Here is a 15,712-nt window from a genome sequence, read left to right as displayed (position 1 = left end):
CAATCACCCTGAACTACGTTGTATAGGGATGCAGCCCCAAGGACTGGAAGAGGGACTGGTATAAAGCGGGTGCTCAACAAACATTTGTTAAAGCAATGCAGATAAATACGATCCTAGAGAAGGAGCAGAATTGCATGGAGTTGAAGCACATATTTACAGTGTGAATACCATGACAATCATTCACTATCACTTCTGTCCTAGTCCAGTATGAGATAAAGGAGGAAATTCTGGATGCATAGGAGAAGGTTGCCAGGTCTCCAGTGTGTCTGGGAAGGTATGTAGTAGGCAAACACTGCAGCCGGCCAATGATGTTGGGAAGGGTGCTCAGTAAACTTTTGTCCCCAAATGAATGCAAGTATTAAGCTGGCCAGCTCAGTTTGATTGCTAAAGAAATAGCCTCGGGGCTTTTCTGATAAAGAACACAATGTGCTTTTGAGCAAAAATTTTAAGAATAAAACATGGTTATACACTCCCTAAATGAATATTTTAAGAAATTTTGCAGACATGCTGGAAGTTTGCAGAATTCAGAACCACTGTGTTTCCAAGTTGTGGAGAAGTTCTCAGAACTCCAAGGAATGGATTCCATCTCTACCTGACCCCTGAAACAACAGAAAAAAAGTAAAGCTACCATCCCTCCACTCTGGAAGATAGATACAGCATCAGCTAGGACTCCCCAGGATGATCCAGGAAACTTGAGAAGACAGGAAAATAAAAACACACAATGTATTTCTCCTGCTCCGTAATGAGAAGAGGCAATGCAAGTTGGGACAGAGTGAGCACCTGGGGACACGCGATGGATTTAGATGGAAGTTGTGGGGTGCCTGTAGTTTGTCACCTAAGCAGCTGACTGCACAGAAATTTTGGAACTAGCCTACCTCAATTCAGCATGACAGCTCCGTGGCAGTAAAACAGCATCCTAAAAATAAAGCATACATAATGCATCTTCCATGCTGGCTATGAAAAATAGCAAGATGCCTAAATGCTACCCAAATGGTGTTCCTGAGACCCATTCCCAGTAATGTGCAGACTCCTGGGAAGCTTTGGCAGAGCTACTAATTCAGAGGTCGCAGAGGGCACTGGGTTTCCATTCATTCATTCATGCATGCATGCATGCATGCATTTAGGGGGGAGAACACGCACATACCAGGGCTCTTGATGAAGTTAAAAGACAACTTTCAGAAGTTGTTTCTCTCCTTCCACTGTGTGAGTTCCAGAGATCAAACTCAGGTTGTCAGGCCTGACAGCAAATGCCTTTACCTACATGCTAAGCCACCTTGCCCAGCCCTGGGTTTCCTTTTTAAATGTATTGACTTTCACGTGGTCACTGTCTGCTTTGTCTTAACCTGCATGAATATTTTTAAATATTTTTTTTTAAATCATCTGAATATATCACTACAACACCATGAAGTATCTGGTGACCTTTGTAATAATTTGAGAGTCTTGTGTAAGAAAAGAGAGGCAGAAAGCAAATTAACATGTTCAAGCATATTTTCATATGCATATGTTCACACTAAACAAGCAAATCTGTTAAATATTAGAATTTTAGCTTGCATTTAAAAATAAGTGCAGCAGTACTCAAAGTGAACATCAATACTTCTTCCCCTGAGCAAAGACATTGTCAGAGTTATATTGTTGAACTGAAAAAGGAAATAAATGTGTTGACATAGTAGCACAATCAGAAACTATCATGCTAAAATGTATACAGTTTGGTCATTATCCTATAACTATCCCAGATAGAATTTAAAACATAATGTTGACTTATAGAAGAAACCTGGGGAAAAATTAGCCTGTGAAGAATCAGGAACAAGTTCCATCTCCACGAGTCACTAGCCATGTGGCTTGGAGAAAAATTCATAACCTTATATAGATTCAGAATTTCCCTGCTTAAAATCAAAGTAATAGGGGCTGGGAGTGTGCCTTTTCTGTCCTTATATGGGGTTTCCCACATGCGTCATGACACCAGGTGCATGGTCATGAGTTGTCTTATGTACATGGCTAACAACTCCATTATATACTGCATCCTGTCTGACACCAGGTCTTTATAGATGACCAGTTGAATATTACTGAAAAAATATCATTTTATATTTCATTAATGTTTTTATAAAACCAAGTTGGGGTTTATTAAGGAAATGACAGAAGGACACACCCAAGGGTGGGTGTTGGTTTCTCAAGATGTGGGAAGACCCTCAGGATTTTAGATAACTGATTTCATAGACAAACTTTAACAAAGGAAAGGATTATTCATGAATTAAGGTGGAGAAAAACAAGGAATTCCAGAAACGGGAGGGGATTTTCCCCAACAGGGTTTTCTACCCTTTTCTGTTCTTATATGTAATTTCCCACATCTGTGAAGGTGTCAGATACAGTAAGATGCATTTACAAAGATGTTACTGTCAGGCATCACACAGTGCCTGTAGCATATGTGATGTCCTGTCTATTATATTTATTTTCAATTCTACATAACAGATGTTACTGATATTTTATTTGATTCATTTGTTTGCAGTTCTTGGAACTGAATCAAGGGCCTTGTGCATGTTAGGCAAGTACACTGTTGCCAATATCTTAATAATGAAGTAACAGACACTTACGGGTCATCCCAGTTGGCCATGTTGGTCCTAACAAGTGTTACATGGTCAACCAGCCATCAGCCACTGCACAGTTTTCTCTTTTTCCCTATGCATGTCTACCCAAACTCTCTCTTCCCTCAGAGGTTTATACCTTCTTAATCTTACAGGGTTAAAGAGGATCCCAAAACTGGACCCTGTTTAAAGGTCCCTGGATGCTTTATCTTTGGACTTCCCTCAAAGAGAACTATAGAACAGGAATCTGTGCCCATGATAATGACTTGTATGGTGGCACGTTGCTGTCATCCCCTACCTAATTACAAATATGCCCATACATACTCTCTTCTTTTTCTAGAATAGCTTTGCAGCATTTCAGAAAATGGTTGATTATAAATGCTGGCAAGCCCACTGATTTCAAATGTGTATTTTATGTCCAAAGAGATTCATTTAAAATGTATCATTCTACAACCAAGAGCTGGTCCAAAGAGTAAGCTGAGCTAATAACTCTGTGATGATTGAATCGCTATTACTTTTATCAATTTTTAAATTTGAGAAGACAGGGCTGGAGAGATGGTTAAGAGCACATATTACACTTGTGAAAGACTAATTCCATTTCCAGCACCCATGCCAAGCAGTTCAAAATCATGGGTAACTCCAGCTCCAAGGGACCCAATGCCCTGCTCTGGATGCTTGAGGGCACCACACCTACATCCATAAGCCAATACTCAGATACACCTATGCATATAATTTAATTTTTTTAATCTTGAAAAAAATATACTGAAGATAGTCCATGTATTGACAGTTCCTGTACCATGGCTCAAGTTAACTTGCTACTTTTCAACTTTAGGATGAGATAAGAGTCTTCAATAGAAAGCATATTTTGAATTCAGTCTGAGTTTTGATCTCTCCTTGGACTAGTGATATCTGATGATGTTTTCTAGAAATGGAATGTGGTAACATTGAGCCCAGGTTAGCCACCTGACTGTGAAGGTAAATGAAGGTAGACAATCAACACTTGCTAGCATGCTATATTGCAGGCATTACTTGGATACTGTGTTTTACATCCCATCATGTGTATGAAACATACATCGCTCTGCATGTATGAGCTTTCATTACAAAACAGACTTTATGGTAGATGATTTTGCCCAGATATTGGCTAATGCAAATGTTCCTGGGAGCTGCCTAATCATGCTTAAGATGAAACAGGCTGAGCTGTGATTCCATATGTTAACCATATTAAGTGTGTCTTCTAATTCCAGTACATAAAATTATTGTAAGGTGAGATGTATCTGTAATTTGGACCCTCTTATCATTGGACCGAATCAATAGAGAGCTTCAGCTGAGAGACCAAGAGTGGACAAATCACTCAGGTTTCTCCTTTGCATCTCCCTAGGAATGTCAGACATCCCTTTGATATTCTTTTATACTCATGTGCTTTTAATCCAAGTACTATTCACTCCAGGCTTCAATCTCCATATCCTTCAATTTCATATCATGGAGTTCCAAAGACCTGTGACTTGAGTGCACCTCTGAAATTTTTTTGTGGACTGAATATGACAATGGAGACTCAGTTCTTAAAACAAAATCATGCTTGATAAGAAGCGACATACAATGAGTCTCAGTTATGGTGGCAATAGCTGTTTTCTTGGAAAAGAGGTCTCCACAGTGTATATGTGTGTGTGAGTGTGGGTCACCTGTGATAACTGTATTAAATAACAAGTTTATAATTGCTAAGAACGTGGATAGAAAAAAGACAGACCACATGACTCCTTAAAAGATTTGTTTAGAGAAAGCTGGTTGGTGGAAATGGGAAAGACTTGGAAATTCAGGAGAAAAATATGGAGAAAAGGGAGCTTGAATTCTTCATGTTCTCAAATAGCTCATTCTCCTTTTATAACCCTAAAAAGCCTTACTTTTCTTTCATCTCAAATTAAGGTTTTAAAAAAATGCCAACTGCACAAGTTTCTTGGAAAGAGTTCATGAGGTAACCCAAACAGCTATACTGAACTGCACCACAGACAAGTCACCTTTATTGTCCTAGATATAAACGTAATTTTCATAACCATAATTAAAAGTTAAAGAATAGAAACAGCATTTAGGATATATTATGTATGAGATGGGCTACTACCTACTCTCTCCTCCATATAAAAAGATGTATCTCTAGACCAAATCATATTGTCTAAACAAATACTATTGCTCCTCCTACAGAAAGCCCATCATCGAATCATGCTAGCATAATGCCAACACATCATGCTGATTGTACTCAGCACAATACATCTATAAACCTTATTATTTGTACTGTGAGGCTATTACCATGAACATTTGTTATTAGCCTCCATAAAGAACTTTTTAAGAGGCCTCTAGATGAACCCCAGCCCAGATCTAGTATAAAAATACTAATACTGTCCTTATATTAGAAGCTGGAGGCAGATACAGATTTACTGTTTGGCATCAAAGGAACAAGGCAAGAAGGAATTCCTGCATGCATCTGACATGTTCATTGAGTATCTGCAGTATATTATACACTCCAATAAGATCCAGGAATACAATAAAGAATATAGGAAATACTGCTGCCTCCCGGACAGCACAGAGACTAGTGGAAGGGATGATGGCACAAAATGAATGAGCCAGATCCCCTTCAGAGCTCAGACCTGTGCATGTAAAACTAAGTTTGAGCTACGAGAAGAATGGGAGGTCCTGACAGGGGAAATTCATACTCAATGGAAATCAGGAGAACAAAGTCACATAGAAAGCAGAATCCTCAGAGTGTCCATTGCATGCCAGAACTGGCCTCTTCATGCTGCCTGCCTCACTGTAACAACTCACGCCTATGAGGTGATGTGCAGCTCCATGTGAGTCATTTCCGAGGCTCCTGGGGAAGCTGGCCTGCCTTCATGACTCTAAAAACCCACAGGGAGAAGAGACTAAAGAGAGAACAGAGTGAGCATGGGAGCCATTTGATTTGAAATCCTAGGAATTTAACTCACCACACTGAGCTGCGACTGTGACCCTACTGATTTATTTCAACTGCTACTTAGGTATGAATGGAGAGAGGACCATGCCAGGGACTTCTTCAAACTGAATCTTAGTTTGGAGATATGCTAGGAACCCAAGGCACAGAACCAAATATCCAAGAGGAATCTGGGAAGAAATTAGGCAGAGTCAAGAGAGCAAGAGTTTTACTGCTAGTTTTTTTCATAAGAAAAAATGACCTTTGAGGGTTGAAGGCTCAGAGCAACTCAATGGACTTGGTTCTTCATGTACTTGGTGTAATTACAGCAATAGCCAAACTTACTGAAGTTTGTGCCAAGAACTGTTTTCCATGTTTGAGCTCCCAGCAACTGCATGAAGTGGACAATTTTGCCATTTCATAGCTGAGGTAAGTAAGAGAGAGGGAGGGGGAGAGAGAGAGAGAGAGAGAGAGAGAGAGAGAGAGAGAGAGAGAGAGAGAGAGACTATAACATTTCAGCCTGGATTTATTTTGTAACATATGGATTATTCTACATTCCAATATAAGTCACTGACTGAGTATACTTCAGGTTCCAACCCTGACATGGCATCTTTATTCAGAGAGTATCCTCTGTATGGCGTGATCATTCCCACAGACCAGCACTGTGACTTTGTACTTCAGTTAGTGGCCACATGCCCCAGACACTACCTTTGTGCTCCCGGAAGACACAATTTTGAAAATTATGCCATAAACAATGAAGTTTGAAGACATCAAATGGCTAGTTAGTATACATTCTAAGTACATCAATGATTTCACCTTATTTTCTTTATTTATTAAATATAGAGGCTGAGTCCATCAGTGACAGAGAAATTAAAAGACTTGGCTCTTACATGGTCAGTTCTGTCTGAAGCTCTGGCAAAGATTCTATTTACTGTGGAAAGATAACTCAGTTTCCTCTTACTACTTTTTTATTTGAATCTTTATTTTATGTGAAGTGTTTGTCTTCATGTGTGCAAATGTACCCCATGCATTCCTGGTGCCTGCAGAGGTCAAAAGGCACTGTTGGATACCCTTGAACTGGAGTCACAGGCAGTAGAGAGCCGCCATGTGTATGTTAAGAACAAAACTCCACCTTGGTCCTTTGCAAGAGCATTGAGTGCTCTTAACCACTGAGCCATCTCTCTAGCCCCCTCTTACTCTTTAAATCGTCCTTGGAAGGATGTTTCCATAGAAACCTAATAATATACAGAACTATGAGCAAATTCTGTACCTCCACCCTGGCTTCTTGTCATCAGGCAAATTGTCATTGGCCTTAATTAGATTTAATATGGCACAGAAAAGTTCAGCAAGGGAAATGGACAGCAAAGACTGCACAGTGTGGGCTTACCCTCACATGCCCAGCACAGCCATATGCTGGAACACTAACATCACCAGCCTGGGAGAAAGAATGCCACGCATATGGAAAGACGACACTATTGCTGCTGCTGCTGTCCAAAAGGGAAACGTGGGTGGGGAAAAATCATTTCATGAGAGTGAGGGAAAAGAGAAAATGATCCCAAATCTCCAACAGCTGCAAATAAGAAGCAAGTGAATCTGTTACCTTGGATGAACTCTGATTTCCTGCTCACAGATGGCAGGGTCCTATTGAGACCCAGAATCCTGTCCAAGTGGAAGGCAAACACTTCACTCATGTCCAGGGGCTGCTTGAGTAGCCCACAGCGGCTAGGCCCGCAGCCAGGCACAGAGCCTGAGGTGCTCCCTTCCAACACCAGCAAGTGGGCACCACTCTTAGAGAAGGCTGGCAGGATGCTAGCCACCTCACCATCAGCCAGCAGGCGCATTATGCGGATGTCTTCTTTGCTCAGCCATGAGGGGGCGCTCTCACTGTAAATCCTGATGTTGCTCTCCCGCGTCCCAGGCGGCCGCAAATTTGAACCCCCAGTTCTGATTCTAGGACCACGCAGCACCCTCCAGGGTCGTTCCCCAACCTTTGTCAGGTAACCCTGAACATAGGCAGGTACTTCAGCATCTGCTGCCGGTACAACGTCCTGCAGTATAAAGGATGGTTTAGCCAGTGCCTCCTGACCAGGAACTACAGATGCCACTGCATACTTCTTCCTGCGCTTGGGTTTCACCGTGCCACGGATATTGGCAGGCTTGCTGCGCTTGGAGCGTAGGGTAATGTACACCACGTTGGGTTGCAGAGTGCTCCCATTGCCCTGCGACTCTGGAGGGGCCAGGGTACCATCCAAGGGGATCTCCGGGAAGGGTACCTTGAAGTTGTTGCGGCTGTGAGGAGGGCCCCTGTCAGTGGCCTGCCCATGCTGGAAGGAGGCCCTGCCAACCTGGCTCACCAGGAAGCCCAGGTAGATGGCACAGGCAGTGCCCAGCAAGAGGTTCCGTCTGGTCCTGGGACGCCGGCTGCTCCAGAGTTTACACAGTCGAGGGACACACAAGGAGCAGACAAACCAGTTTATGAGCTGCCCCGGCTTGTCTGGACAGGTCATTTCTCTGCCGCTTCCACATGCTGAACGGAGTTTAAAGTCTGCAGCTCGTTTCTAGTGACATGATTCATGGCTTCCTGAATCCAACCGTCCAGTCTGCTTCGATATCTAAGTCGTCTCCAGTAAGCAGAGGTGAAAGGGAAGGGTCGCTGCGGGAGCTGGGAACACTTGGGACACCGGCCACCACAAGCCTTTTAAACGCCTATCAGCCTTCCTCAGGAGAGAGAAAGGCTGGCTCTGGGGATGAATGGAAACAAAGTTGACTGAGTCACCATCTCAACCCATTTCAGTTCCTCTGCAGGAGGAAAGAGGAGAGTAACCCTTTCCTTCCATAAATACTACCAAGTTTGGTGTAAAAGTTTAAAACGTGGAAACAAGCTAGGTGTGTGAGTCTGATTTCGCTTTAAAGTAATGAAAGCAAGCTGCAAAGAGCATTTGATGGTGTATGGTTAAAACCACTACACCTGACTGTGAAGTATTAAAATGTCATCAACGCGGGATCCCCTGCACACACCCATTGTGTGATTCAGAAATAACTCAAGACAAGTAATCAACACATCTGAAATTCTTATAAACACCCTAATTTTTATAAGATATGGATTAACTAACTACTTAGGCAAAAACACCAAGTAGTGAGTTCACATTTCAACATATTCTCTTTAAATGAAATGCCCCAGATTGTCTCCACAATGTATTTTATTATCTTACATTGGTATTTAACTGCTTTTAATGTCTGTATAGCTTGGAAAGAGGGGCAGTTATTCTCTCTCTCTCTCTCTCTCTCTCTCTCTCTCTCTCTCTCTCTCTCTCACACACACACACACACACACACACACCCCAAAAATCCAATTAATTTTTATTTCTTTTCTTTCCACTAAAGAGAGCAGAAAGTAAGAAAAGAATCTCCACATTTGTTCCCCTACATTTTTCAGTAGAGGAAGAAACTGGTTTACAAAGAAAAACAACACTTTACTTACAGCGCTGGCCCCACACTCAGCTCCAGATAGAATGGAATCCCTGCTTCTAATGCACAGAACTTTGAAAGGCTGCGGCATGCAAGGAGAGCATATTTCATGGTCAAGAGTGCTCCACCTTTCAAACATCTCAGCTCAGCCCTAAAAGCTGCTGCCTTCTGACAGCGAAGCCCAGGCATTTGTAAACTGGCTGCTGCACAGCTTTCAGACACGTGAGGGTCTTTTTAAAAATGACTTTAAAAAAAAAAAGTAAAATTTAATTTTGAGTTCTCAAAACACAGTTTGGAGTCAGTTTTCATTCAAACAACTTTCTGCCTGTTTCGACCCCTGGGAGCCCTCTAGCGTCTCGCTTGCTAACCAACACAGAAGTGTCAGTCCTGGGCAGTGGAGGGATCACAAGTGTTTGCTGAGGTTGGTGGAGACCCCACTGCCAAATAAACGCCTTGTAAAATGAGGAGCGCCACTGACCGACCCCTGCCTGAGCAGGAGGTGGGGACCAGACACCAGAGAACCAGGGCCTGCACCTTACCTTACATCTGGGCTGTTTGTGGACTAACAGTTGTCTCCCACCAATTCTGGGAAGAAACGGCCAGGAAGTGAAAACAAAGCGAAGAAAGGGGTAACTGGAAATGAGGAGGAAAATGGAAGCGTGAGATAAGAGTGGGGGAGATGGGAAGGCACTTGTGATGTGCAACTGCCCCCAGCAACAGTACTCAGAAAGCAGCCTGGACGCCTTCTGATTGGAGGTCTTTTAAAAACAGGTTAGTGATTGGCCTGGGTCATTTGCATGTCCTGGCACAAAGGCCAGAGCAGACGACCTTGGGGTCTCACTGGGCTTTTTTTCTTTTCTTCTGCAGCATGTAGAGTCAAACAAGAAGCCACCAACCGGACAGGGTGGTTTTCCCTGTTAGGAAAAAGGTTGTGATGCCAGGGAGTGAGTAGATTAGAATACGATGCTTTTTAATCCTAAAAATACTGTGTTACAATGCCAAAAATATAAAAAATAAAATAAAATAAAAAATAAAAAAAACAAGAATTTCTCATGCTCAAACTTTGCTTCCTCTTTAGAAGTTCTGGTGCATGTTTAAAAGAGATAAAACATTTCAAGACTGACCATGAGGTTTTGACAGGCTTTGGCTACACTTCATGAGAATTCAGGCACTGAAGTCATTTTCTTTATGCTCCCAAATTCTTAAAACACATACTCCATGAACATGAATTTACTTTCTAGAGACGACCTCAGAACGTTCTGACAGGGGCCTATGGTTGAGTTGCTTTTTATGCTTCTCACATATTCAAAAGATTAATTGTCCTAGGTCTCAACAAATGAAAGCCATGGGCTGAGATGTAGCTTACTGAAAGAAAACTTGCCTGACATGTGGGCGATCTTAAGTCCTGTTTTTAACAATATAAGATATTAAATTAAAAAGTTAAAAATAAACGCTTGGCAGCAGCCTCTTCCAGACATCTTTAAGGCAACTTTACGGGTGCCTGGGAAGCAGATAAAGGTTGTGTTCACTGGTAAGTTTGGCTGACCCCTCTGTTACCTCAAAATAGTGGTCATTACTAGAAAAGAACAATTGGTCCTCCTCCTTCAGTCAAAATGGGGGTTAGCATGTGCTAAGGCACATGGTCAGCATAGAACCGGCTAGCAAGGAAGGCAGGGTGGCTCTCCCCCTCACTCACGTGCTGTGTTGCATACTGGTACTTGTCTAATCCTCTGTATCTCATTCCCCAGACAACAGCATTCATCCCGAGAGCTTCCCGCTGTGGTTAATGAGATAGCAGTGTTGGAAGGACCACCTGGAAGAGTTGGTGATACATTTGTCTTTATCTCCCCCTGTCCACACCCTACTGAATTTCTCAAAGAATCTTCTACTGAGGCTTGCTGAGCCAAGGCAATGCTATTATTATAGAATTTGGAACAAGCACAAGAAATTATTTGTGTTGTAAAAATAAACCAATACAAGAGATGAGGCTCATTAGATGTAATCAGAAATCAGTCAGTGTATCATTCCTTCCACTGCCCATGAGACCTGTTCTGGGCCTCATCACGTCCTTCAAAGCCCCTGAGTAAGACTGCAGGTGGGCTCTAGGACTCCTCTAGCTACACTGGGGTGGAAGAGGAAGGATTCAAAGCTTGTCAGTCATTGTTAGTCCTAGATGTATCTACATAACTTCTTAAACTGTTTGATTCTGTAACAGAGTCTAACTCTTGATTTCATTTCAGAGTTGAATACCTTTCCTCTGCAGAAGCTATCTTGGCCTCTCAAAAAGTCTGACAAGGAGATGGACACAGCAGCACGTGCCTACAATCTCAGCACGCCGGAGGCTGAGAAAAATAAATTAGAGGCCAGCTTGAGCTAAATAGCAAGAACTTATCTCAAAGACACACACACACACACAAGCAAAACAAAACCTATAGCCAGGAACTGGGACGATAGCTCATTGACAGTGAGCACTTGCCAAGCATTCATGAGACAACTTTCACACACAGACACACAAAAGAAAAAAAAATCTACAAAAACAAAACAAAAAGCAAGGAGACCCATCTGGGATTTTGTTTTGTTTTGTAATTTTTTTTTTTGTTTTTGTCTTTTCCTTTCTGTATAATGAGTTCATTCTGGATCCATCTACCTCCTCACTGCATGATGAGCCTGGGTCTAGCAATCCCAGTGTTCAAGGGAAGCTAAAACTAATTAATAGCAAAAGGAGGCTCCTGGCCTTTCCATGGGAAATAAATGTCCTGCCATCACCCATGTAGCCTTGTTTTCCTAGAAATGTGGCACCACCTCTTTAAGTTGTGTGTTAGAATGGCCCTGATGCATTAACAGAAATCTCTGCGTGAACAAGTCATACCATAACAGACAAAATATACAGCAGCAGCCAGGTGTTATAACACATTCCTTTAATCCCAGCAATCAGGAGGTAGAGGCAGTAGGATCTCTGAGTTCAAAATCAGCCTTGTCTACATAGCAAGTTCCAGGACAACCAGAGCTACACAATTTTCCCCAAATGTATAGTAGCCAACTTAACAGATTTGAAATAAGAATGACTTATAAGATGGTTATTTCACCTCTTAATATTTAGATGACTTAAGAATATTAGAATAATTAGCATTTGCTTCAATTCAGAGTTGTCATAGAGTTTTATTTATTTTTAGATCTATTTACTTATTTATTATTTATGAGTATTTTGCCTGTATATATGTGCACCGTGTGTGTATGCTGTCCATGGCAGTCAGGAAATAGTTCAGATCCTCTAGAACTGGAGTTACATTTGGATGTGAGTGACCATGTAGGTACTGGAAACGGAACCTGGGTCCCATACAAGAGCAGCTAGTACTCTTCTCCACTGAGCCAACCCCCCAACCCCATCAGGAAAAAGAGAGAGTCTGGTAAATTAATTGAAGACTATCTAAACTATTACCAAAATACTCAGGGAATCTAAACAACTAAATATTTCTATTTCAGAGGTGGGTACTGTGTCCTCAATGTGCTGCCCAACCTCTGCAGGCAGACCACACATGGGGAAGAACCAGTCCCTGCACACTGGCCCCAGGACATCCTCAGCTTGGACAGAAGCACACAGCAGTAGATCCACATCTTCAAAAGTAAATAAAGACTGGTCAAAGCTGGCTCAACACTTGAGTCCCTAGCAAGAATTAGACCAGAACTGCAAAGCATCTTCCCTCAACTCAGGCACAGTTTATATAATGGAAAATATGCTGTGGGATTGTATTTGAAGGAAGGAAGTCCCCCTAGCTATGCTGGACTACATTTGGCACACTGGAGATGCTTCCGAATTATAAATAAAACACCATACACGTGCAGGAAACAAAACGGCAGAATTCTAGTATTTTGAGAGCTTCCATGCCACCTTCTGTGATTCAAATATGTGCAGCAGATCTGATATGTGGGCGTGTAACTGCACATACATGTGTTATGAACCCGTGAGAACACTAGATTCGGAAAGACAGTATGGGGTATCACAAGCCTTGCTCACCCACCCATTTTCACTTTGCAGCCCTAATAGAGTCATGGGAGATATAACTATAGGAAAACACTGACTGGAGGTACTGCTGTGTATTCTGAGATGTAATGAGATACAAGCAACAGGTTTCAGGTTTTAGCTGAGGAGATAAGACGCAGGATCTGAGGGCTCTCTCCAGTGCTGCTCAGGCACTTCTAGATGCTGTCTACTTTGGGAGATAGCAGGGCAGCATCCATGGGGTGGAACACGTGACACTGTAGGAGACAGCAGCAACTGCATGGGCAGTAGTGATTTGCCCTTAAGCAGCGGCACAGCCAGGAAACATGAATGAGCTAAGCTTATATGTAGTGTCCAGAACTGACAGAGTTATAAGCATATGAGTGACAAGGCTTGACAACCCTGAGACACAATTAAGAGCTTTATTAAGGGGTGCCCCTGGACTTATCTCATGCAGGAGAGTGACAGTCCACAATTCAAGTCATTCCTGCTGAAGAGTGCCTGGCGAGATTTGGGAAAACAGACTGAAAGGGAGGGTAGCCCCTTGGAATCAGTACCCGACACACCCAGACTACCAAATTCTCAGCACAAAGGAGACTTATTACCCCAGAGGGGCAGGGGGTCCCAGGGAGACTGCAAAGGCAGCCGCAGCCAGGGCAAGTAAGACCAGCAAGAGAGGGTGTTTCTGCAGTGGGTTGTTAAGTGGGGAGGCGGGGGAGAGTCTGTGCTAGGGTGAGTTGGTAAATCTTGATTGGACATATTGGCCAAATAATGAATTTTGATTGGTGGACCTTGGTGTTTTGTCTCTGCAATAAGTCAGTGGCTAAATAAGGGGAAAGACCTTGGGGGCTAGCTTTAGGAAAGTAAGGTTTTTAGCAAGGGAGAGGGAAGGGGTTAAAAGGGCAAAACCTATCTGCAGTGTCTGCCATACTCGGGCTTGTGTTTGCCATGCTCAGACCTGCTAGAGCCCCTTCATAAATTACTAAACCGTTTAGCATTTATGAAACTGCTGAATGGTGGTCAAACCCAGGGGTTCTGTGGAATTCATGAATTTCTAAGGCATTTGAGCTGGTTAGTTTTGCTGTTGTTGTTAACTAGATACAAACTAGAGTAAATTGGGAAGAGAGAACTTCAGTGGAGAGACTGCCTCCATCAGATTGGCCTGTGGGGCATTTTTTTTTCCAGTTATTGATTGCTGTGGGAGGACCCAGTCTACTATAGGCAGTGCCACCCTTGGGCAAGTGGTCCTGGGTTGTATGTGGAAGCAGGCTGAGCAAGCCAGGAGGAACACAGTAAGCAATGTTACTCCAAGGTCTCTGCTCCAATTCCTGCTTCCAGGTTCTTGCTTGAGCTCATGCCCCATGTCCCTCACGGACGGACTGTAATCCTTTCTTCCCTGAGTTGGTTTTGGTACTTTTCACAGCAATGGAGAGCAAACTGAGACAACATTGCTCGGCTCAATAATATCTCAGTAAATGTTGAGTAAATGAATTAATGATTGAAAATATTAAGATAACCAAGTAAAGCCCTGGCCTAATGCTTCTCAAACTGTGGCCATGCCCCTACAGCATCAGCTACAACCACAAGTTTCCTAGAAGTGTGATTCCCTGGTTGTAACACCAGATCTACTGAATTGGAAGCTTTGGATACAAGTGCCAGTATCTTCATTGACACAAGCCATCCAGGAATCCAAAAGTTGAGGACCACCATCTTGGATGAGAATCCACAAGCAATGGAGCAGGACTTGAGGGGAGAAGAGGTTAGAGAAGAAAGGACCAATAAAGCCAAAAGCTGTGAGAAGATCCAAAGTCACGTTTGCAATTTGTCTATGGTTGCCCTACACAACCCTTTCCGAGAGTTCCGCTTCCTTCCTAAGTCACTGAATACATTATTATCACACTCTGCTGAGTCACTCACCCTCATATCCCCAGCCCCATGGATCCCATCTCTTTCTCTAAGCAAGGTTATAACATGTACATAAGTGTCTCTCTTAATTCAGCCTATCCATCTATAAAACTTGTACATGTACGTGGTCATACATATATCAGACAGGTTGTGCACACCTGGACCACAGTGGAAAAGGAATCTGAGCTATGGGATGAAAACCAAGAACATGCACAGCTGGGTGTGGGTGGACTATCTAAGGGAAACACACGCAGGAGAGCGACCCTGTGCCCACTGGCAGCCTTTGAAGTGGAATCACGGTGCTTTCCCAGGCACCCCTCAGGGCCATGGTCAGGTAACTTGTAGTGCCACCAAAACACATCAACCTAAAAGTTTTTTACTGGAAGCCTAGAGTGTGTCCTGAAATAAAAGAGGAAAGGCGAAGGAAGGTGCTGAAGGACAGGAAGTGTCTTCAGAAGACTGAGCGGATTTTCCTGACTACAGCACACCCTTATTGTCCTTCCGCAGGAGAGACTGCATTCGGCATTCCAGTTCTTTGAAGAAGGGAGCCATCCCTGACCGCAGTAATCACCAGCTCAGAGACAAATTCCCCTGTTTCACTTTCGCACTAATTGCTCACAACATAGAGGTAGGCAGTATAGTTTATGACTGCCAATTTGCATTTGATTAGGTTAGGTTGAAGAATCTGTAAACAAAAACTCTCTAACTTCAGCTAGGAGCTTTGGGCCGATTCTACTCACTTTCTTCAGCTGAAACACTAGGCTGCCTTTGTCTAACTCACTGGGTGGTTCTAAAACAAGATTACACCTTATAGGTAAAGTGCTT

At 42.9% G+C, this 15,712-nt stretch overlaps 1 protein-coding gene across 2 annotated transcripts in view; it reads right to left on the bottom strand.

Annotated features, from left to right (window-relative positions):
- Window positions 1-9,665, bottom strand: part of Gask1b (golgi associated kinase 1B) — a 55,702-nt gene extending 46,037 nt beyond the window's left edge. Inside the window, exons 1-2 of one of the 2 annotated variants that reach the window (XM_036190366.1) lie at window positions 9,522-9,665; window positions 7,115-8,255 (exon numbers count right to left, since the gene is read on the bottom strand). In XM_036190366.1, coding sequence (XP_036046259.1) covers window positions 7,115-8,021 — 907 coding nt within the window. In that variant the 5' untranslated portion in view covers window positions 8,022-8,255; window positions 9,522-9,665. Of the gene's footprint in view, window positions 1-7,114; window positions 8,256-8,995; window positions 9,199-9,521 lie in introns of those variants that run through there. The other variant, XM_036190364.1, reaches the window with a different exon arrangement.
- Between the last annotated feature and the right edge of the window lie 6,047 nt (window positions 9,666-15,712).

This window comes from Onychomys torridus, chromosome 6 (assembly GCF_903995425.1).
Source record: "Onychomys torridus chromosome 6, mOncTor1.1, whole genome shotgun sequence".
NCBI classification, from domain to species: Eukaryota; Metazoa; Chordata; class Mammalia; order Rodentia; family Cricetidae; genus Onychomys; species Onychomys torridus.
The sequence above is the reverse complement of the archived record's forward strand: the minus strand, read 5'-3'. Positions and strand labels throughout refer to the sequence as shown.